Genomic DNA, 24,719 nt, shown 5'->3' on the forward strand with positions numbered 1-24,719 from the left:
GAGATTTTATGTTGGAATTAATATTTTGATAAATGAGCGAAACGACCTCTAAGTTCACTAACTTGTTACGTGAGGATTATAATATAGCAATTATTTATAAAATAATTAATAATAAAGGGATTGTTATAAATAAATTACTTATTTTAAAGTGAAATAAGGCAAAGGTACAACTATCTTTTCCATTTATATGTTAAAATTAAAAACAAATAAAAGAAAAGGTACAACTAGGACTAGCAGCATCCCTGATTTTCCAAGGCTGCAATTTCCATGCTTCTTCCTATAATAACCAAATTCCAAGACTCTATACCAAGGTAATCTCTCTCTCTCTCTCCTCTCTCCTCTCTCTCTCTCTCTCTCTCTCTCTCACACACACACACACACACACACACAGCAAATCATGGCAGTTGGAAGAAAGGAAGAAAATATGGGAGTGGAGATAGTGAAACCCCGAACTGACAAAAGGGATTACAGAAGAATTGTTCTTCAAAATAATCTTGAAATCCTTCTCATCAGTGACCCAGAAACTGATAAAGTATGTTACTTTTATTCATTTATATTATATTTTTCTATGTTTCTTAAATATGGGTTTAGCTTGAATTTATTTGGTTTTATTAAAAGCGTATTAATTTCATTTCTATTTGTTTTGGGGATATTTGTTATCAGTGTGCAGCTTCAATGAATGTGTGTGTTGGTGCTTTTAGCGATCCTGAGGGACTTGAAGGCCTTGCCCATTTTCTTGGTATGAATTTTTTTTGGGTCAATAAATACATTCTTTATGTGCTTAATTGGGTCTATTGTTTTGCCTTATTTTTAGCCTTAAATTTGAGTAAATAAGTTGCTGTACTGTAATTTGATTTAATTTTTGAAATACCATTCTGCACTGTAATCTTCACAGCAATAGAGTTAGACTTGGTTGAGCAGTAGCGGAGCCAGGAATTTGAGTAAGGGGAATACAAAAAAAAAAAATGTAAAAAATATCACACATTCAATAGTTTTGATATATAGTTATATACAAAAAAATTAAGTTTTTACCCTTTTTACACGGTGCAATTTTCTGGCCAAGGGGATTCAATTGAACTCCCTTCACCAAAGGTAGCTCCGCCGCTGTGGTTGAGGTCTTTGAAGATGGAAATCAGATTTTGAATGCCAATTTCTATTTCTGTGTCAGTTTCATGGTTCAGTATTACTAGAGTAAGTATTTTGTTCAAATAAGGTTTTGGGATTTTGGTAAATTTAAGTTGTAGAAAACTATGTTCCCGATGAAAAATAGTTGAGATACAATGAATCGGTACCTGGAAGTGGAGGAGAACCACGGGATCTTAGTTTCAGATCTCAACGGAAGAAAAAAACACTAGGTGATAAGGTGATTTCTTCCTATTTGCTTAAGCTTTAGTGACAGAGTTACGCGGTACTTGTGTTGGTGTGAGGTAACAGTACTCAGTAAAAAGGTGATTTCTTCCCATCTGCCTAAGCTTTAGTGAGTAGAGTTACCCGATACTTGTGCTAGTCAGAAGTTAGCAAGTACCCAGTGGAATAGTCGAGGTGCACAAGCTGGCTCGCACACCACTGTTATTAAAAACAAAACAAGCCTAGTCGGATCCCACAAGTGGGGTTTAGGGAGGGTAAACTGTACGCAGACCTTACCCCTACCTTATGACGGTAGAGAGGCTGTTTCCGAAAGATCCTCGGCTCAAGAGAAGTGAAAATGAAGCAGTAAACATACATAAGCAACAACATGGTAATAAGACCGGAAGCAAATGGTGCAACATGCAATAACAAAGATCTAAGAATACGACACTGTAAGAATAAAGTCAATCCTGCTGGAAATAATGACACACTATGTAATAGCAAGGGGTTAGGAATAGGATAATACAAGACTAGTACTAATACTAATGGAAAGACTAGACGAAACTCTAGAGCGCCTGTCAACCCACAACCCTAATCCTCGACCTCCACACCCCACTATCGAGGGTCATGTCCTCGGTAAGCTGAAGTAGCGCCATGTCCTGCCTAATCACCTCACTCCAGTACTTCTTAGGCCTCCCTCTACCCCTCCTTTGACCCGCCATGGTCAACCTCTCACACCTCCTAACCGGGACATCAGGGTCTCTCCTCTTCACATGTCCAAACCATCTCAGCCTCGATTCCCGCAACTTATCTTCCACAAGAGCCACACCCACCTTGTCCCTAATATACTCATTCCTAGTCTTATCTTTACTGTTATGCCTACACATCCATCTCAACATCCTCATTTCCGCTACTTTCAACTTCTGGACATGAGATTTCTTGACTGGCCAACACTCGGCTCCATACAACATGGCCGGTCTAACTACCGCTTTATAGAACTTGCCTTTAAGTCTAGGTGGCACATTCTTGTCACGTAAAACACACCAGAAGCGAGCCTTCATTTTATCCATCCCGCTCCAATACGATGTGCGACATCCTCATCAATTTTCCCGTTACCCTATATCAGAGACCCAAGATACTTGAAACTATTTCTCTTGGGGATGACTTGTGTATCGTGCTTCACGTCCACTTCTGGTTTATGAGCCCCACACTAAACTTACACTCCAAGTATTCTGTATTCGTCCTGCTCAACTTGAAACCTTTAAACTGCAGGGTCTGTCTCCATAGCTTTAGCCTAGCATTAACCCCACAACGCGTCTCGTCAATCAGCACTATGTCATCTGCAAATAACATGCACCATGACACCTCTCCTTGAATGTGTTGCGTCAACACATCCATCGCCAGGGCAACTAAAAATGGGCTAAGAGCCGATCCTTTATGCAATCCAATCACCACTGAGAAATAATCCGAGTCTCCTCCCGCATTCCTCATCCGAGTCTTAGCTTCATCGTATATGTCCTTAATTACCCTAATGTATGCTACAAGAACATCGCTAATCTCCAAACATCTCCATAAAACCTCCCTAGGGACTTTATCGTAGGCTTTTTCTAAGTCAATAAACACCATATGCAAGTCCTTCTTCCTCTCCCTACTGCTCCATGAACCTCCTTACCAGGTGAATGGCTTTTGTAGTCGACTGCCCCGGCATAAATCCGAATTGGTTCTCCGAAATAGACACACTCATTCTCACCCTCTTCTCCACCACCCTCTCCCAAACTTTCATGGTATAACTCAACAGCTTGATACCCCTATAGTTATTGCAAACCTGGATATCACCCTTGTTCCTGTACATCGGGACCACCAAACTCCGCCTCCACCACCGTTATTTTAAAAAAAGGAAAAAAAAGATATGGTACCAGGAAGTGCTATTGCAGAATACTGATGGTTGTTGGTGGATTAGCCACATGTCACATGTGGAGGATCAGTTATTTGAATCCAGTGTGGTCAAGTGAAACATAATAGTTTCTGATGGGATCTATGTAGTTAGATGGACTAGATAAGGTCCAATTTATTAATCTTGTTGCAGGCGATTTGGTTTCATTGTGCGTAAACATCATAAACATTTCTATCATGAAATATGTGGAAGAGATAGGAGATTTATTGTTGCCATGTTAGCGGCAGATGTTGGACTGATGTAACTTGTACCATCTTGGTACCTTTCTAATAAATCTTACCTTATAAAAAACATATTTTAAATCTTTCTATCATGATTTTTTTTTTTAAATTCTTGCTCTAACTTTTTTTTGGTTGGGTCTATTCAATTGTCTCTTCCATGCAGACATATGCATATCTATGGACATAAGGATAGTTTTTCATTTAAGAAAATGGTGAATGATGATGAATTGTGGCAATTGAAACAAACTTTCACAATGAATCATCTATGTAGAGGATATGTATTAGTAGATTGCTAGGAAGCACTAAAACCGTATTGGCTTTAGGAACTGCTAAGGGTGTGCTACTGTGCAACTCTTATCTCTAATTCTTTCCTTAGAGGTTTCTGTTGCTTTCCTTGAATTGTCTAATATGTCTTCTTTTAGTTTTTCATTTGGCCTTTTTTCTGTTACATGCCAGAGCATATGTTGTTTTATGCAAGTGAGAAGTATCCTGTAGAGGACAGTTATTCGAAGTACATCACAGAGGTAACAACTCTGTAATTCATTCTTTCATAAAATCCTTTATTGCTTCTGCACACTCTTTTTTTTTCCTATTGATTCAACAAAATTGTCGTATTTTACGAGTCCTTTTTTTGTTTCTTGATTAGAATGGAGGTAGTACAAATGCTTTTACATCTTCTGAGGACACCAACTACTATTTTGAAGTAAATGCTGATGGTTTTGAAGAAGCATTGGACAGGTAAATTGTTTAATATTTATGGCCAAGTATCATGTTTTTTTTTGGTGAGTGTATCATGTTAGTATTTTTAAAGACTCCACGACTGATTTATTCGGTTTACTTTTCCAGATTTGCCCAGTTCTTTATCAAACCATTGATGTCATCAGATGCTACCACTCGAGAAATTAAAGCTGTTGATTCTGGTCAGTACATGTGTTTCCAATGCATATTAATTGATTTGCTAGCTGTACATGTTCTAAGTAATTCATTATCACATAACTCTTTTGCCAATGCAGAACACCAGAAGAATCTACTCTCTGATGCTTGGAGAATGAACCAGGTATTTGACCTTTTTTTTTTGATAAGGATAAACCAGGTGCTTTTCCTTGTGTGGATCCTATTTCAATGGGAACTTGATGCGATCCACCCAGACGTCTTGCTTCTACTGTTATATCGGGAGTTACTCCACGTATTGCTTGACGTAAAATGGATAATGGATTTGTTTGTCTTTTGTTGAATCTTTTTCACGGCTCGATACATAATTTGATAAGCCAGTATGATTTTTTTCCGTGTTTCAGAATACGGTTAACCAACATGTTTACTAATCGATTACGATAAATTGGATCGAATTTTGCTGTTTTTTTTCCTTAGCAGTACCTCGACGTGACATGAGCGTGAATTTGACTTTATCTCCTTTTGTTCTTGGAGAAAGCCTCTCCCACTTGCCGACTAAATTAAAGGAAAAAGAAAGTTGTTCAAGAGAGATAGTAACTAGGAGAAGAATTCTCTTTTTTATTGCTTAATAATTTTTTTATATGTTTATTTTTTGATGGATAAGGACAACGAGCATACAATGAGATGTTTAGTAAGAAGTGTATTCTAAATCATTCACCAACCTATACGCTAAATGGAACTGTCTGATTAAATCAAGATTCTTTTACATAAATTCCAGGAGCATATGTTATGAATAGTCTTAGTTTTATTTGGCCCGAAAAAGAAAGAAAAACCAAAAAAAAAAAAAAAAAATTCTTAGTTTCCCTCGCCAATGTGTTTGACCTTTGTTCCATCACTCAGTTTTTCTTTTATGAAGTCTGTAGTGTCATTAGTGGCGTCAAGAAAATGCATATAGAACAAAATACATAGAGTGCAAAAAAAGAGGTTGACAGCTCCACTACGATGGGCCTATGTGAAGGATAGGTAGTGGTTTGAACTTTCATTTATCTTTTTAAAGCAAATAGTAAGAGTGGTGACTCTTTCAAGTAAACACAGTCTCTCCTTGAATATAGAAAAGCTTTAAGGAGTACTTCTTTTGACAACAATATCGAGAATTTTCAGTATCTAGAGATTAGAAGTCTCATGATGTCAAAGATGTCTGGATTATTTCTTTTGCAACTGTTTTCTTTGGTGAAGAGGTTTTAACTTTCAAATACTGTTCTGTGCAGCTTCAAAAACATCTAAGTGCGAAAAGTTATCCATACCATAAGTTCAGCACAGGTTTGCACAGCTTTCAATGATGCATATTCTTAGATTCTATTATGGCTTTTCTTATCAAAAAAGAGGTTCGATTATGGTTTTGGGTTTGTCATGTGTTTTTTGTTATTATATTTATACCAGGGTTTTAATTGTTCAATGTCTGCTTTGTGATTGTCTACTATGTTACATGAAGAAATATGACTAGTTTACTATACATTGAACAAAATCCTGTCAGAAAGTTTCTCCTTCATGAAATAAAACTGCAGTTGTTCTCTCTAAGATGGAGAAAAGCACATCATAACGCCACAGAAGGAGTTGTTCCCAGTTAACACTGTTAAATAAAGTGAAGAATCAAGATATAGTTCGCTTTGGCTGAAAAAACATAAAATATATCTTCAACAAGTAGAGTTCCCTTGAAAGCAAATCTTACAGAAAACAGACTAATTCTGGAAGGTGATATATTTCTTGTATTAGTAAAATCAACTTAGTACAGAAGATTATGAACCCTCCTAACTAAATCTATCTTTCTAGAGCTTTCTTTGTTTCATATATTCTGATTTTGTCCCTTGTGGACATATTTGGCCCCTCATTTCTATTCTTCATTTTTGCCCTTAAGTTATTTTTTCTCATCTAAAAGATTTCAATCCCCGAAGTTTTTCATACTCCTAAGCTTCAATGAGTTTGTTACTTTCACACCCTTTTTTTTCATTTCACCTCAACCTTTTTAAAATAGATAAAATGGTTTTTAAAGCTCAAAAGGGTTTCAATTAGAAAAGTGACAAAAATATTGTGTTTAAAAGGGTATTTCCAGAGTCGTCAGTTGACATAAATCTCAGTGTGCCAAGTCACCGCTTAAAAATAATTTTCCCTTAAAAACATATTTGGACTCCAAAATCAGTTTGCACCAGAGATTCTAAATAAGAGGGTTCATTTGACTTGGGGAGAAGGTTTTAGGCACTCCCCAAGTCCCGTGAAAAACACAGTTGCATACTTGATCCAGTTGGCTTTTAAGAATACTCTAGTTAAGGTAAAACACACAAAAAGGAAAATCAAACACAAAGGAGGTTCGAGGTTGTCCCCACCTAAATAAAAGAAACTAAAAGGAAAATAAAGATAAAATAAAAATACTACGCCTCTTCAGTGTTGTCTTGTCTTTGGCCTCCAATTACATAATAATACAGGGCATCCCCCTGTATAAAATATTTACAGAGTCTACAGGGCATTCCCCTGAATATAAACTAAAGGGGACGACCTCTCACCTCGAATAAATAAAAAAAAAGACCTAAAGTTTACCTACCCAAGCGCGATCATGCTACTAGCGAATAATATAACAAAATAAATAAAAGATAGCTAATAAAAGGGAAACTCTTAAATCATGCTCATGTTCTTTTTAACTGTTTTGTTTATTCTTTAGACCAAGCCTAATCCTAAAGCATGAAAACAATTTAATTACTAATGGGCTTGGCCTTTCCCCCTTAACACTCGCGACCCACTTCAAACAATTTATTCAGACAAGCAAAGATAGCGAAGCTTCTCACAAAGAACACAAATGAATAATATAGGAGGAAAAGAAACAAAAATAAAATAAAATAAAAAAGGGTGGATTAAAAGGTGATAAGAGCCGTAGGACACTCCTGGACAACCCGACTGTCACTTGCCTCCTTCTAGATAAAGGACGTAGACTTAGTATGATTTTTAACACTAATCTCACCAATTTACTATCTTGCTCTTTGATCTAGTGTTGTATGGATGACTTGCCAGAATGCCACAAACTAACCTCCTAGCTGAATGATAGCAATGAAAATAACAGAGAGGAGCAAAACAAAGCCAACATGTTAGCGTTAGGGCATTTATCAGATAATAATATCACATTACGTGCAATGCACCTAGCAACAATTAATGGTTCTAGAATGACTTTGAAGGTCACAAGGTCAGATGGCATCATCCCAATTTGCTCGTTCCAACATTCCTATTTTATTTTCTCTTTAACACTCTTTGGTTTACATCATCTTCTTTTCTCTTTTTTTCTTTCTGCTTATCATTCTTCCCTTTCCTCTCATTTCTCACATCCCCCAACTTCTATCTTTTTTTTTCTGCAATTTTAAAAATGATTCGATCGAACTCGATATAGGTTGCCTACGTATCATGTTCCACATGAATCAGACCAAGCGTAGATCTGGAAAAGTGATTAACAAAATAAACTAAAAAAAAATAAAAATCTTTCTGGATTTTTCATTTATAATAATTTTTTTTTGGTTTTCAGATACAAGATAGGAAGTGCGAATATATATAACTGAGACCCTCGCAACTCAAGCCTACCCCAAGGACCTGGATCCAAAGTGTGCTGGTAATGGGGTACTGACCCCTGATGGAATAGACTGCAGCCAAATCAAGTACTCATGAGTACATTCGGGCCTGCCAATGTCCTTTACTAATGTATTCTTTTTCATCTTCTTTGCATTGTTCCAATATTGCACGTACTTGATCTCATCAGTTGCCTTTTTGCTAAAATTCAACATCTGCCTTCGAAGATTCAGAGTTGGCGGCTCCCCTTGCCTTCTACCCAATTGTCGCATCACCCTAATTGGCGTGTATGACTTGACACACCTAAGTCCTATCAACATCAAGAAAGGCTGCATGCGGCATACTACCAAGATCTCATCTATAGGAAGCCAAAGGTACGTCCACAAAACATTCCTACTTGTCCTTAACCCTAGAAACTCAATCCAAGCCATGACGCCTACTGGATAAGTAAACTTAGGAGACTTCATCCGATGTTCAATGCATGCCACTCAATCACGCAAAGCACGATCGACAGGACAAAGCAGGGAAGCGTTGTGTAAGTGCTCCATCATCCATAACTGCAGCAAAAAGTTACCACCCTAATAAAACCTAACACCTCCCCTAACCTCACTAAGGGCTCGATACAACTCCGCCAAGATCATTGGCACAATGGTAACGGTTTTGCGTTGTGTCTCCTGAAATAATGCCATGATAACTGATTGTAGCCGTGTGCTAATATGCCTCTCGTCTAAAGGAAATACCGATATACCCAACAAAGCAAGGCTAAAAGCTTCAAGGCGATGTCTTTGCCACTTTGCCTTGGTCGTGCAAAACTCATCCCAAAAGGCATCAAAACCATCCTGAGGCCCAAATGTAGCAAACAAATACTCCAAAGATATCTAAGACTGCTCGAGGCATCCCAAGTGCTTATTGTCTTTAAGGCCCAAGTCGCTAAGGAATCTAATTCTAGAGTGATCTCGGGGAAGTATCATGTCTTTGCCTATGTAACTTAGACGAGTGAGACCAGACATTTCTGACAGGGAGGGAGTCATTTCACACTCTCCAAATTTGAAAACCATATTCTGCGGGTCCCAGTAGGTCAACATTGCCTCTACTAAATTCGGGCGAGGTGTGATATCAAGAAGCGAAGTGAGGGTGCCCAACTTATCCATTAGCTCGTGTTGTTCTAACGGTGAATACATTTTTCACCACTTGACCAACTTCCTTGGAATCTTCACTACCATCACCACTTTGGATCGAATTAGTGGGTCCATTCCTCAATGAAGAGAACATGGTTAGTGACTCAAGACACTATGTGACACCACAACACCTCCTATTGGACACATGCAAGACATGATTGGGCTATTTTTACAAAATGGTCTACGTGGCCAAGGGTGGCTATTAGTGTAACTCAACAAAGGTGACCTCTAAGACATGGAAATACCTTACTAAAGCTTATATGGCTTCAAACTCCCAATAATCATGGTCCTCAAAATTACTTTACGATAATGACTCATTTTGCAAAAATGGCTGATATGGCCAAACGCGGCCAGAGATGCAAATTCAACAAGGACGGACCTTAAAGTAATATAACATCTAGTTGTGGACTTAAAATTCTAAGACTGGGTCATTGAACCACTTATGCAAAAATGGTCCCATTTTGCAAGAACAAACGATATGGCCTAAACTAGCTAGACATGCAAATTCAACAAGGATGGACCTGAAAGTAAGGAGACAACTAATTGTGGATTTAAGATTCTCTGGACACGGTTCAACAAGCCACTTTGCGAAAACAATCCTATTTTGCAAAACGGCCGATGTGGCCAAAAGGAGGTGCTGTGGTGTTACATAGTGTCTTGAGTCACTAACCGTGTTCTTTTCATTCAGGTATGGATGGACCCACTAATTAGATCCAAAGTGTTGGTAGTGAAGATTCCAAGGAAGTTGGTCAAGTGGTGAAAAATGTATTCACTGTTAGAACAACACGAGCTAATGGATAAGGCGGACACTCTTACTTCGCTTCTTGATATCACACCTCGCCCGGATTTAGTGGAGGCAATGTTGACCTACTGGGACCGGCAGAATATGGTTTTCAGATTTGGAGAATGTGAAATGACTCCCTCCCTGTCAGAAATGTCTGGTCTCACTCGTCTAAGTTACATAGGCAAAGACATGATACTTCCCTGAGATCACTTTAGAACTAGATTCCTTAGCGACTTGGGCGTTAAAGACAATAAGCACTTGGGATGCCTCGAGCAGTCTTGGATATCTTTGGAGTATTTGTTTGCTGCATTTGGGCCTCAGGATGGTTTTGATGCCTTTTGGGATGAGTTTTGCACGACCAAAGCAAAGTGGCAAAGACATCGCCTTGATGCTTTTAGCCTTGCTTTGTTAGGTATATTGGTATTTCCTTAGACGAGAGGCATATTAGTACACGACTACAATCAGTTGTCATGGCATTATTTCAGGAGACACAGCGCGAAACCGTTACAATTGTGCCAATGATCTTGGCAGAGTTGTATCGAGCCTTGGTGAGGTTAGGGGAGGTGTTAGGTTTTTTAGGGGAGTAACCTTTTGCTACCGTTGTGGATGGTGGAGCACTTACACACCGCTTCCCTGCTTTGCGTGATCGAGTGGTATGCATTGAACATAGGATGAAGTCTCCTAAGTTTACATGTCCAGTAGGCGTCGTGGCTTGGATTGAGTTTCTAGGGTTAAGGACAAGTAGGAATATTTTGTGGACTTACCTTTTGCTTCATATAAATGAGATCTTGGTAGGATGTTGCATGCAACTTTTTCTTGATGTTGATAGGACTTAGGTGTGTCAGGCCGTACGCACCAATTAGGGTGATGCGACAATTGGGTAGAAGGCGAGGGGAGCCGCCAACTCTGAATCTTCGAAGGCACATATTGAATTTTAGCAAAAAGGCAGCTGATGAAGTCAAGTATGTGCAATATTGGAACAATGCAAAGAAGATGAAAAAGAATACATTAGTAGAGGACATTGGCAGGTCCGAATGTACTCATGAGTACATGATTTGGATGCAGTCTATTCCACCAGGGGTCAGTACCCCATTACCAGCAGAGCTTACGGGTCGAGCAGTTAAGATAGATGATTCTCAGGAGGTTTTGGATCCAGATCCTGGGGTAGGCTTGGGTTGCTAGGGTCTCAATTAGCAGGTTTGTTAGCAAATGTGGAACATCATGGTCAGCATTTGTTTAGGGTCGGCCTTCGGAGGCGGGGGTACACGCCAAGACCTTCATTCCCAGCATTGGTGTATCTTTACGGGGCATGTTGCAGAGCTTGAGCATGACAGACACCCCAGGACCATCCAAGTCAGGACCGTCACATTCTAGAGCTACTTGAGAAGGCTTTTATTTATATGTTTTAAGTCTGTTTTATGTTGTCTTTTACTTTCTAGTATCGTCCACTAGTATTGAGTCCTTTATGTGGTGTCACAGTCTAGTTGAGTTTGTCGAGTCTTTTGTTAAAACCAAATAAAATTATTATAAATGAAAAATCCAAAAAGTTTTTTATTTTTTTTTAGTTTATTTAGTTCATCACTTTTCCAGAACTATGCTTAATCTGATTCATGTGGAACATGATACGTAGACAACCACATCGGGTTCGATCGAATCATTTTTAAAATTAAAGAAAAAAAGAGAGATGAAGTTGGGAGATGAGAGGAAAGGAAAGAATGATAAGAGAAAGAAAAAGAGGAGAAAGAAAATGATGTAAACCAAGGAGCGTTAAAGAGAAAAAAAGAGAAAGGTTGGAACGAGCAAATTTGGATAATGCCATGTGACCTTATGACCCTCAAAATCATTCTAGAACCGTTAATTATTGCGAGGTGCACTGCACGTAATGTGATATTATTATCTGATAAATGCCCTAAAGCTAACATGTTGGCTTTGTTTTGCTCCTCTCTGTTATTTTCATTGCTATCATTCAGGGAGGTGGTTAGTTTGTGGCATTCTGGCAAGTCATCCATACAACACTAGGTCAAAGAGTAAGACAGTAAATTGGTGAGATTAGTGTTAAAAATCATACTAAGTCTATGTCCTTTATTTAGAACGAGGCAAGTGACAGTTGGGTTGTCCAGGGAGTGTCCTATGGCTCTTATCACCTTTTACTCCACCCTTCTTTATTTTATTTTATTTTTTGTTTCTTTTCCTCCTATATTATTCATTTGTGTTCTTTGAGAGAAGCTTCGTTATCTTTGCTTGTATGAATAAATTGTTTGAAGTGGGTCGTGGGTGTTGAGGGGGAAAGGCCAAGCCCATTAGTAGTTTAATTGTTTTCATGCTTTAGGATTGGGCTTGGTCTAAAGAATAAACTAAAAAGTTAAAATGGATATGAGCATGATTTAAGAGTTTCCCTTTTATTAGCTCTCTTTTATTTATTTATTTATTTTGTTATACTATTCGCTAGTAGCATGTTTAGGCCGATCGCACTTGGGTACTATTCGCTTATACCCTTTAGTTTATATTCAGGGGAATGCCTCGTAAACTCTGTAAATATTTTATTCAGGGGATGCCCCGTAGTATTATGTAATTGGAGGTCAAAGATGGGACAACACTAAAGAGGCGTAGTATTTTTATCTTTATTCTTATTTTATTTTCCTTTTATTTTCTTTTATTTAGGTGGGGACAACCTCGAACCTCCTTTGTGTTTTTTTTTGTGTGTTTTACCTTAACTGGAGTATTCTTAAAAGCCAACCGGAGCAAGTATGCAACAGTGTTTTTTACGGGACTTGGGGAATGCCTAACACCTTTTCCCCGAGTCAAATGAACCCCTTTACTTAGAATCTTTGGTGCAAACTGGTTTTGGAGTCCAAATATGTTTTTAAGCGGTGACTTGACACACCGAGATTTATGTCAAGTGGCGACTCTGGAAATACCCTTTTATACAAAATATTTTTGTCACTTTTCAAATTGAAACCATTTTGAGCTTTAAAAACCATTTTATCTATTATAAAAGGGTTGAGGTGAAAAAAAGGGGTGTGACAGCTTTGACGACTCTGTTGGGGAAAGATCAGCAGCAGTGAGAATCTGGGCTTGTGGTAGTGGTGGGATGGTGGCTTGGTTTTCCATGTAGTTAGTGGGGAATGAGGGTGGAGGATGCCCACTCATCCAAGCTTGGTGCATCTCTGCCATATGTTGTTTCAACCTTTGGACCTCTTCTTTCAACTCAGATTTCGAGTCCACAATCTTCCTTGACGGATCAACGACACCTGTGTCCAGTTCCTTACTAGCCATGATTGCCTTGTTTGGGCCCGAAAAATCCGAAATTGGGCTCAAAATTTGGGATTTCAACTCTTAAAGTCCATCAACTAAGAAACTTAATCCTTTTCCTTTAAAAATATACTATTAAATGTAAAATCAATTCCAATTAATTAAAGTAACCTATATCATAATATCAATTTTTTTTTCCAAATATCATACTCAAATAAAAGTAGAGAAAAATAAGTTATGAAACTATTTTTGTGTTCTCAAACTTATATTCTAAAATTAAAAGTAAGAGTAGACTAAAACCCCATTAGAATAGTTCAAATAAATATTTAAAAAAAAAAATACTAGGAACACTACACTAATCTTTAAAAATTGTGCGGGTCAAAAATTACGTGCTTACAGGTACCTGGACCCTTCAATCCCTCTGGCGCGATCTCTGCAACAGTAATCCTTCCTTTGTTTCCTCATCATCATTCTCTTGGCAACGCTTTGGAGGCCGCTGCTCCATACATGTTCAGCTTCAGATCCCCTCTTACATCCTTGGTGCCGATAGATCTCTGCGCAATTTTTTTGATCTTCTTGATGGCTGTAGGAGCCTTCTTCTTGAATGTGCAGCCATGCAAGTGCTTTTGCCTTCTTTGTGAACACTTCGAATAGTATCAGCTGATTTTCTGTTCAAGATTTCCTCTTCACCCTTGGACATTTTTTAGTGTCTCAATCATACTTCTTGAATTGCTAGATTTCAGAGTTTAGTCTGTGGATTTCCTTTAGTTTTTTTTATTTTTTATAAAATCCTCTCTTTGAAATTCAGTTTTGAACTAAGCATACTGGATTCTTTTTATATGCTCATATCACAGAAGATTTTTCCGCTGACATAAAAGAATGATCATATTATAGTTTTACTTATCCCAAGAAAAAGAAATGATCACATCACTCATCATTGTGCATAGGCAGCTGGGATACATTAGAAGTGAGGCCAAAAGAACGAGGCATAGATACAAGACAGGAGCTTCTTAAATTTTATTTAGAAAATTATTCAGCCAACCTCATGCACTTGGTCGTCTATTCAAAAGGTATGGATAATTATTTGCAAATACATTACTGGTGGCCCAAATTAACAACTGCTAATTCTGTATAATTATACTTCAGATAGTCTTGATAAAGCCGAGCAGCTAGTACGGAGCAAATTTCAGGATATCCCAAACATTGATCGTAATCAAATTCGTTTTACTGGTCAGCCTTGCACCACGGAACATCTCCAGGTATCCAAGTGACAACGCGCAGATGTGTTACCTTTCTTTTCCTTTTTTTACCGCGCTGGTTTTGAACTGGCTTCTTTCAATTGAGCTGTTGAATTCAACAAGTGATCTGTTCATGACGTCTGTTGTCTGAATCTACTTGTTCAACTTGTTTAAGATATAACTCATTTTTTACTATCAAAAATAAAAAAGAAGATATAACTCATTTTTATTGAACTGGAGGCCAAAACCAAAGCTCTTTCTCAGCTAAATTGGCCTTAGTGCTGTTTTGACATTAATGAAATGCCTTTTACTGATTAAAAATTAACTTTCTTTTTCTGCAATATTTGGAGTACTATGAGATTCTAATTAGTGTACACATGGGTGTTCGTGTACACGTGGGTGCTCCTTGTAGAGTCATATTTGTGTACCTCTGTCTTTTGCATATGCCTCGTATATTTTGTTTTTCCTTTAATAAGTTTTACATATTAATTTCCTATTCATGTATAGAAATAGATAACTCATTTGATAACATTCAAAAAATAACTAAAAATTCAGTAATTTAAATAATTCAGAGATTTGAAGAGCAATTGGCGAGTGCCATATTCTGCAGATTATCAAACTGAATTTACTGTTTATTGTCCATTTAATATTTCTATTTTGTTACGTCTTTTTCTCAGATTCTTGTTCGAGCTGTTCCAATAAAACAAGGTCACAAGTTGAAAATTGTATGGCCAGTAACCCCAGGAATACGTCACTACAAGGAAGGGCCTAGTAGGTACTTGGGCCACTTGATTGGCCATGAAGGAGAAGGATCGTTGTTTTATATCTTGAAAAATTTAGGTGAGTTGTCAACTAAAAAATTGTACGCCCTTTATCTGTCCTATCCTTACCTCATTCATTTCTTGGCTTCAACTCACCTTTCCCCATTTTTTTAATTTAGAAAGAGAAATGACAAATCATAGGCAAAAACTTTTTTGTGTCCTTTTCTTTTGACTGTAAAAGATATTCTTATTATTAGGACTCTGAAACAGTACCCTTGAGGATGAATCTCTTTGGTCCTAGGAAATGCTTATAGTAGAAAGTCCTAATATAGCTAATAAGTATGTAGGTTGTCTGCCACTTTGCAAACATGACGACAACCCGTACACTTATAACTTGTTTCATCCTTGAGTTGCTGACATGATAGTTGCGATATGTGTGCCTACATGCTTGAGTCAATGTTAAGCCCTTCATATTTACTATTGCAACCAACCATTTAATTTAGGACAATTATGAGAGAACATTTATTCAACAGTTCAGGGAAATAATTTTTATCTGGTCAATGTGATAAGGTGTGGTTTCACATATGCCTGAATGATGAAATCAATGTTAAGAAGCTAAAATGCCATACTATTTTGTGACTACAGTTCATTCTTTGGATCTTGCATTGGAATTCATTACATGTTATCCTTGACAATGCTATCATAGTCATTCAAGTGCGTGAACGTTCTCTTCTCAAACTATTTTAACATTCAGAAAGGTACTTTTATTTGGTTGTTGTTACAGGTTGGGCTACAAGTTTGTCTGCTGGGGAATCAGACTGGACTGATGAGTTCTCTTTCTTTAAAGTGGGTATTGATTTGACTGATGCTGGTCAAGGTACTTGTTTTTCTGTGTTGAACCTTAATATGTTAACAAACCCCTATTTGTTCCCCCGCTAACAGTAGTTTTTATTGCGTGAAACTGAAGGTGGGATTTTTCCTGAACTTTATGTGGGATATTGATGTTTATGTCCATTATTTATTTCCAGAGCATTTTGAAGACATTATGGGTCTGCTATTCAAATATATTCATCTCCTACAACAGGCCGGTGGCTGCAAATGGATATTTGAAGAGGTATTGTTAGTTGCATCCTCGTGCATGCCGGTCAATGCCTTGATAATTTTTCGTGACTGCATTATATGTCATTTGCATCTACAGTCAAACCTCTCTATAACAGCCTCGTTTGTTCTGAATATTTTTGGATGTTATAGCGAGGTGTTGTTATATAGAACATATATTATAACATAACATGAAAATTGGTTCCGGAAAAGCTTGGCTTTTATGGTGAAGTGTTGTTATATAAGGATGCTGTTATAGAGAGGTCTGACCGTATCACGCCAATAACGTTGTTATAGATGATATTAATGAGTAGTTTTAAGGTACATAATTAGTATGTGTGTATCCTTAATTTGAAAGGAAAAATTTCTTTGTTGTTTTAAGCATGTGAAACCAAAGTTCTTAATAATTACCCCTTATGCCTCTTTATTTTTTGTTGCGGGAAACAGAAAAAATGAACTCCCAGTTCATACTTTCGATTTCTTACCTTCCATCTAAAATGAGCTTAGGCCATGCCACCACATCTCTATCCTTACTATCTTTAAATTCATGTGAAGTTCTTAAAATTTTCACGAACCGAGAAGGAAGAGCTTCTTATTCTAAAATGGAGGGTCACTAATGGGTTGGTCCCAGAAAGGAATATTGTTACATTGCATGTACACTATTCCTCATCTTATCAATGCGGTTAGGATCCCAATAGATCATCCCGCATTGTCCTCCTTGTTCATTTACCCATTTTAGCATGATAGATTGCAAAACTATGATTGACCCAAAAATAGAGCTTTAGCTCTCTTACATAGTCATCTCTTCTCCAATCTTGCTTTTGTAAATTTCCTTTGTTAATCTTGGCACGTAGTATGACCAGGCTTTTTCCTGGCCTTCTTTTTCTTGTTGTGTCATTATTGCTCTTAGTGAACTTACTTTTTTCTTAATCTGTTGTTATTTGTTCTAATTAATTTTGCGTTAAAATTTGTCTATTAAGCTTTCAGCTATTTGTGAGACTGCCTTCCATTACCAAGACAAGATTCGACCAAGTGATTACGTGGTTAATGTTGCAATGAATATGCAGGTATCTTTTAACATCTGTTCCTATTTTTATTTGGATTAATGTATCTACGCCAATTATATTTACTATATAGAGACAAAAGGGAAGAAAAAATATATGCAGTTTCTTGGAGTCATTAATGGTTTATAGCTGAAGGCAGACCATCATAACTACCAGTTGTGTGTTGTATGCAGGAAATTTTCCATGGAAAATATTTTCCTGGACAATAAGTGAGAAAACCATTTATTTTCCAGTTTTTGGTAGGCGAGTGAACTTTTTTTTGGAAAAGTTTTGTATCTGTATGTATTATATGTCATTTATGCACAAAATATGTACTTGGATAAAGTCAACAATGGTGGTTAAGTTTTTCAGTTTTGACCTGGCAACTTTTGGTAGAATATTGACATTGAAATAACAACCTAGTAAGTTTGTGATGTTACTTGTCAGCACTATCCTCCAGAAGATTGGTTGGTGGGATCCTCTTTGCCTTCAAAGTTTAATCCTAGCGTCATTCAGTCATTCTTGAATGAACTCAATCCAGACAATGTCAGGTTAGCTACTGTTGCCCAAAGAGTTAGCCTGCACATAATTTTAGTTCCCAGTTTGCAGAGTTTTTTATTTTTGGGAAATCTGAAAGTGGAAGGTATATAAAGACCTCAATAAAATTTGGTTTCAAACAGGATCTTCTGGGAGTCGACAAAGTTTGAGGGTAATACTAGCATGACTGAGCCATGGTATGGAACTGCGTATTCTATAGAGAAAGTTAGTGGTGCCACTATCCAGGTCTGATGACAGCACTCTCTCATTAAATAAGTCTTGAATTGTTATATTATTATTGCAGAGACCAAAATAATTTTCTTTAAACATTTGCTGATATGACAATTACTTTTGCAGCACTGGATGGAGCAGGCGCCCAGTGAAGATCTGCATCTCCCCGCTCCTAATGTGTTCATACCAACTGACTTATCACTTAAGCCTGTCTTTGAGAAGGTGCTAATTTGGAACTTATTTATTACCCCGGCCGTTTTATTTTATATGACATTCTTTCCCTTTTAGTCTGTTCCAAAAGAGTGATACCTTTTTATTTGAGAACTCTTTAACTTCAAAACTTTTTCCCTTTAATAGCTATAGAAATGTCATGTCATGGTATGGTAAAACCACAAGTTCTAGCTGTACTTTAAATATGTGCGAATTTTTTTTCTTTTTTAAACTCCATGCCCAATTAAACACCGTCATGTAAAGTAGAATGGAGGGAGTATAATTTTGATGTCTTGGCTTTTCTTATATGTATCTTGTCAAACAGACAAAAGTGCCAGTACTGCTGCGGAAGTCACCTTATTCAAGGTTATGGTATAAGCCGGATACAGCATTTTCATCTCCAAAAGCCTATGTTATGATCGATTTTAGTTGCCCATTCTGTGGACATTCTCCAGAAGCTGAGGTTCTTACGGAGATCTTTACACGTCTATTGATGGATTACTTGAATGAATATGGTATGGCTGAAAGATTGTTCACTAGTTACAAACTGTAGGACAACTCTTCTACTATTAATCTGGACTTAACTTCATGTTAATATATTTTTCATTCACTTCTTCTTGTTGTCAATATATTATTTGCAATGTCAATTTTGCGCTTTTTCTCCATAAGGTATAACACTTCTGTAAATCTCTCTTTTTGCTTCTTTCAGCTTATCATGCACAAGTCGCTGGTCTTTATTATGGTATAAACAAAACAAACAATGGTTTTCAGGTAATCATCTTGCTTCCTGTCTCTATGTGTACAAACTTTTGAAGAGCGTTGTTTATCTTGATTATTTTGTGGGTGTCTAACCCTTTTCTTTTTTCAAGTTTAGTTCTTTCATGCATAAAATGAATATTCGCTACATCCATTAAACCCATATTTGTTTGCTTTCCTAGACTAAAGTTCTTTCCTGCTGGCCCAAAGATATTTAATCTTTTGATGCCGTGAAAACATGAACTATCTGCTTCATCCTGACTGATAGTGCTACTTCATTGTCTGTTGAGCTTCTTGCATTTGCTGTGGCGTTTTAATAATTCTTAAAGTTAGACCTGAATATGATACTATCTATTTTTTCTTCATTTGTTCCCCCTCTCATCCTCTCTTTTCTGCAGTTGACATTATTTGGATATAACGACAAGTTAAGAGTCTTACTGGAAGCAGTAGTTGAAAAAATCGCAAAATTTGAAGTAAAACCGGACAGGTTCTCTGTGATCAAGGTGAGCGTCAGCAATTTATTTTCTGCTTATGCACACTCTGCAAGAATGCATAACTCGCCAAGCCAAAATGTTACCCTGTGGCAGTTGGCTTTAACATAATGGTTCCTAGTATGCCATAGTCTAGGCTAGGTGAACATTGATAACTTAAGAAGAATGTAAGAAAATTCTGAAGATCCGTTTTCTCAACAAAGTTTTCCACTGTTCACGGCTAACATTTCTGAACCATTTCCTCATGTAATCAATAGCGAAGTTCTTCTCAAGTTCCCCATTTCACTTACTTTTTCTAATCAAATCCTATTCTCTTGTGTCAAAGCGTTGTTAGAGTTGCAGTTGGGCACTTATCACTTCATTCGGTGTTTTTAAAGAGAAAATTTATTGTCAAGTTATTGGTTTATTTGCATCTATCTAGCCTGCTTTTTGATACTATTGTGTGCATCAACATGTCTGCCAGTTATCTCTACCTTCAATTTAAATTGGTCTTTATCGTACCATACATACTAATGAATCGTGATTATTTATATTTGATGTATCACTCTGAAGTTTTTCAGTCACCTTGTGGCTTATACCAGAGAATGTTGTGTTATATGATCAGTGTCTTCTTTTCCCGTTGCTTAATATGTTTCCACGACGTTATAAATGACATAACACCTGTAAGTAGTGGAGTGCTACTGTGCGGACTTGTAAATTCTCTTGTTCCATGTATGCACTAGTATGTATTTGAATACACGCAGACATATATACTAGCAGGATTAACTTAAGTCAGATTGCCAAAGTGGATCGGTAAGGAGTATAAGAAATCAGCTGCATAAATTAAAAAAAGTTTCTCAAGAAAGGAGTCTCATTAAATAGTTGAATGCCAACCTTATGATATTCTCCTTTAATTTTTAAGATCTCAGTCCCAGGAATGAATGCCGTACTTTTGACCTGTTAACTTGTTTGAATGGATTATTATGTTGAACTTGCTAGACAAGTATAATAAGGTGGAACAATTAGTAAAAAGGTGTCACCTCAACTTGAAATAATGTAATGTATATTTCTTAAAATTGTTAGAGACAAGATTTTGCCATTTTAGGAAAGAGTTCATTTTGCCTGGATGAGCCAAAAAAGGGAAGTAGGTCATTGTTTTTGGGATCGAAGGAGTAACATACAAATTGATTTTCTTTCTTTAGTTCCTCCACTTTTTCTTGTGATTATGTCGTGCAGTGTTAATTCAAAAGAAACAAATAGGAGATTATACAAGTCATTTTTCTATTTTTGGGTCCTTTTACGTGAATTCGCTTTTGGTCATCTAGATGTGAGAAGTTTCGGTCACCATTACCTGCGATATTGGTTTGTCTGTTCTCTCGTAAGGTCACCATTACCTGCGATGTTTGCCAGCCTTTTAGATTTTCTATTGTTCAGGGTCCATGTTTACTCATGAATTTTACTATTTGTCTTTATTTCTTCCTTCTTAATCTCTTTCTATTTACTAATCAAGAGCATCAACACTATTTGCTTCTTGTTCTCTTTTTTGTTTATAGGAATTAGTGACAAAGCAATTTCAGAATTACAAGTTCCAACAGCCATATCAGCAGGCTATGTATTACTGCTCATTACTGCTGCAAGAAAACACGTGGCCTTGGACTGATGAACTTGAAGTTCTTCCACATCTTAAAGCGGATGATCTGGTTAAATTCTATCCACTTTTGCTGGCAAGGTCCTTTCTAGAGTGCTATGTAGCAGGTAACTTTTCTCAATGACTGTTTAAAGTTATTTTCGTTCTGTATCTCTTAACTTGTGATTTTCACTGCTCTTCTCAGGAAACATTGAACAAGCTGAAGCAGAGTCCATGACACAACTTATTGAGGATGTGTTCTTCAAGGGTCCGCAGCCAATATCCAAGCCTCTATTTGCATCTCAGCATCTGACAAACAGAGTAGTTAATCTTGAAAGAGGTGTAAATTACTTCTATGCTGCAGAGGGCCTAAATCCAAATGATGAAAATTCTTCTCTCCTTCATTATATTCAGGTACATCTTAGGTTAAAGGAACGTGCATGGAATGAGAGGCTAGAAATAGGAGGCTATTCCTCATATGTACATAAGCCCGTAGAGACTTTACCAATTGATCTGCAAGATTTTTTGTACATTTGGTTATTGTTTTCTAAATGGAAAAGAAGCATGCTCAATGCATTATTAATGAATTGTGTTATCAGGCTTTTCCTGGTTCTTTGCTTCTTAAACAATTTTGCTTGAGTTTCTAGGTGCATCAGGATGATTTTACGCTGAATGTCAAACTTCAGCTTTTTGCTCTCATAGCAAAGCAGCCAGCCTTCCACCAGCTTAGATCAGTTGAGCAACTTGGTTATATCACCGTCCTCATGCAGAGGTATATAATGTTTTTATTACTGAATACTGTTCGGCAAGTTGTCTGCTGTTCATCTTGAAAGGTTCTATTTTACCTAAACTTAACTACAACTCTCATTCTAGGAGTGACTCTGGTGTTCACGGGGTGCAGTTTATCATTCAGTCAACTGCAAAGGTAAGGGGTTTTGTTATAGATACTGTCGCATGAAATGAGATCAGGCATTTTGCTTCTCTTGAGCATGGCTTATGATCAATCTACTGGCTGTTTGGCAGGATCCCAAATACATTGACTCAAGAGTGGAGTTATTTCTGAAGATGTTTGAGAGCAAACTTTATGAGATGACTAGTGATGAATTCAAGGTGAGCTTAGTAACACTTTTTACTTTTTTTTCCCAATGAGAAGACCTCGTAGCAACTGATTCAGTACAAGTATTCTCAGGAAGATCCAGTAATCTGTCACTCGTTTAATCTTAGGACTATGTTCTTAAGGAAAATCCTTATCCACAAAGTTGACCACTTCTGGCTCCTTCAATTGACTTGGCGCCACATAGCTTGACACGTGGTACTAACTTGGACCTTTTGGATAAGTTGACATCCAGTAGATCATGGATTAATGAAATCGGTCCATTAATATAAGCCCAATTAAATGGGCTAACCCAATGAAATAGGACTTTGTCTTAAATCAATATATAATGACATAAATAATTAATCTAATTATATTACCCAACAATATTTACTCGGACTAATATGATTTGAATTTAGGACAGAATCCAAATTCCATTTGTGTTTTAATCCATTCAAATTTAAATGTCTTCTATTACAAAGTGTCTTTTAAGTTGGATATTGTCCCATGTTGACAATATCTTATGTGTAATGTGTTTGATGCCTATAAATAAGTGTAACTTGTATTCTTCAAATCATCATGTTATCATTACATCATTTCTCTTCTCTAAATCCTCACGTAGATTTTTTTTTTTTGTGGTTCAACAATTACTGATAAATGTTTCTGGACATAGCAGGGAAAGTTGGAAACCATAGTTCTCAATTTTATCTGAGTATTATTTAATTTACCTATGTAGTGGACCTCACTTTTTTCCCTATTTTTTTTGTCAGTAAATATGTCCGTCCGTAGCTTTTAAGTCATATAACTTTCAAGTCGTTTCTTTTTCTGTACTGTTTTTAATTTTGACATTTAAAAGATAATTTTCAACTAAAATATTCCCGATTGTGTACCTAGCTTGCTACGGTTGCTTATTAATCAACATAATACAATACAATGTAGGTTTTGTCAAAGTATCATGTCTGCAGTACATGCTGGGTTGATATTTTCTATATTATAACATCAGTAATTTTCCAGTATAGCTTTCTTGTCCCTAACTTCTATCCGTTTATGACAGAGTAACGTGAATGCACTTATTGATATGAAGCTTGAGAAACACAAGAATTTACGGGAGGAATCTCGATTTTACTGGAGGGAGATTTCAGATGCGACCCTCAAGTTTGATAGAAGAGAACGTGAGGTATGATGATTATTATTGTCGGTCAAGCGACTATCATTTCATGAGCTAAGTAATAATATTCCTATCTCCTTAATTTTTGCTTTTGCACAAAATGAAACTGAAAACGGTCAAACCTGTCCAAGTACTAAATGATACGACCCTATTTGTTGCTGAAAAATATCTTCTCCAATATCATGACAGCTGAAAGAAATTGAGAACATTCCCATAATCGTAGGGAAAAATGTATCTAATCATTTTGATGATATTGTTGAAACAGATTGAAGCACTGAAGCAACTGACGCAGAAGGAGCTGACTGATTTCTTCGACGAATATATAAAGGCTGGTGTACCTGAGAAGAAGGCTTTAAGTGTCAGAGTCTATGGAAGCTCACATTCTTCTCAGTTCCAAGAACATAAGAACGAGCAGATCGAACCAAATGCAGTTCAAATAGAAGACATATTTAGCTTTAGACGATCTCGGCCTCTTTATGGTTCATTTAAAGGAGGCTTTGGTCACGTGAGATTGTAAGAGGTTAGCATAGCAGCTTTGAATGCTATATATGGTCAAGAGAAGGCCCCCGAATGGAGTTGATATGTTGCGTTAGCGAGTCCATCAAAGAGCAGTTGATCTGCAAAATTGTTCTCATATTTAGTTGTGTCAATTGCTCAACTGATTTGATGATGGATTGCTTAGAGATTTGGACAAGTAAATGTACTCATTGTAACGTCAATTCTATTTTGATTGCTGAATAAGATGTATTAGAAGACATAAGAGGCATGTATGAAACCTGAAAAGGTAAATATTCATTCATGTGTTTTTATAGGAAGAATAAACTACATTATACTTTAGTTTGTTTGTTACTTAAATTTTCTTATTTTACCAGTGTATTGAAGGCCCCTTTGGGTTGTCAAATATGCTACTAAAAGAATAAGGTCTTTCCGATTATGAAGCGATAGACGATTGTCATACTTTTGCTCTTTAGAGATTTATCTATCGGGTTAGTAGAGTTGAATCAATCGGGTAAACTTCGATGAATATATTTGAAATAGCAGACTCATAATGTCTTCAAAATGCTCTGGAAATATATATGAACATAAGCATCAATATCCCACATAAACGACATTTTACTATGACCAATCAAAACGGGGGACAAACCGTGCAAATTTCTGTACTATTTTCCATTTTTTGTTTTGTTTTGTTTTGTTTTTGTTTTTGTTTTTTCCCTTTATGGAGTGGGTGACTTGTGAAAAATTAGGGGAGGCAAATGA

The 24,719-nt window shown here is 36.9% G+C and overlaps 1 protein-coding gene across 1 annotated transcript; it reads left to right on the forward strand.

The window, feature by feature from the left end:
• Positions 1–343: 343 nt before the first annotated feature.
• LOC109239863 (insulin-degrading enzyme-like 1, peroxisomal) lies at positions 344–24,394 on the forward strand. The gene is made up of 26 exons (XM_019406454.1): positions 344–532; positions 664–739; positions 3,979–4,046; positions 4,169–4,260; positions 4,369–4,442; positions 4,536–4,579; positions 5,682–5,733; positions 14,178–14,300; positions 14,377–14,489; positions 15,146–15,308; positions 16,014–16,106; positions 16,258–16,343; positions 17,308–17,394; positions 17,818–17,921; positions 18,051–18,153; positions 18,265–18,360; positions 18,674–18,863; positions 19,058–19,119; positions 19,503–19,607; positions 21,128–21,329; positions 21,407–21,615; positions 21,849–21,973; positions 22,075–22,126; positions 22,225–22,311; positions 23,349–23,471; positions 23,728–24,394. Exons 1-26 carry the CDS (start codon positions 398–400, stop codon positions 23,977–23,979), a joined length of 2,916 nt encoding a protein of 971 aa, XP_019261999.1. The 5' UTR covers positions 344–397; the 3' UTR covers positions 23,980–24,394.
• The last annotated feature ends 325 nt before the right edge of the window (positions 24,395–24,719 follow it).

Source organism: Nicotiana attenuata, unplaced genomic scaffold (assembly GCF_001879085.1).
Source record: "Nicotiana attenuata strain UT unplaced genomic scaffold, NIATTr2, whole genome shotgun sequence".
In the NCBI taxonomy this organism is placed as follows: Eukaryota; Viridiplantae; Streptophyta; class Magnoliopsida; order Solanales; family Solanaceae; genus Nicotiana; species Nicotiana attenuata.

Bases quoted from the DNA above. Each gene is read 5' to 3' on its own strand.
- LOC109239863 (XM_019406454.1), top strand. From the start codon at position 398: ATGGCAGTTGGAAGAAAGGAAGAAAATATGGGAGTGGAGATAGTGAAA. The intron at 533-663 runs GTATGTTACTTT...ATTTGTTATCAG, and splicing joins GTGACCCAGAAACTGATAAA to TGTGCAGCTTCAATGAATGT. The intron at 21,330-21,406 runs GTAACTTTTCTC...TGCTCTTCTCAG, and splicing joins TCTAGAGTGCTATGTAGCAG to GAAACATTGAACAAGCTGAA.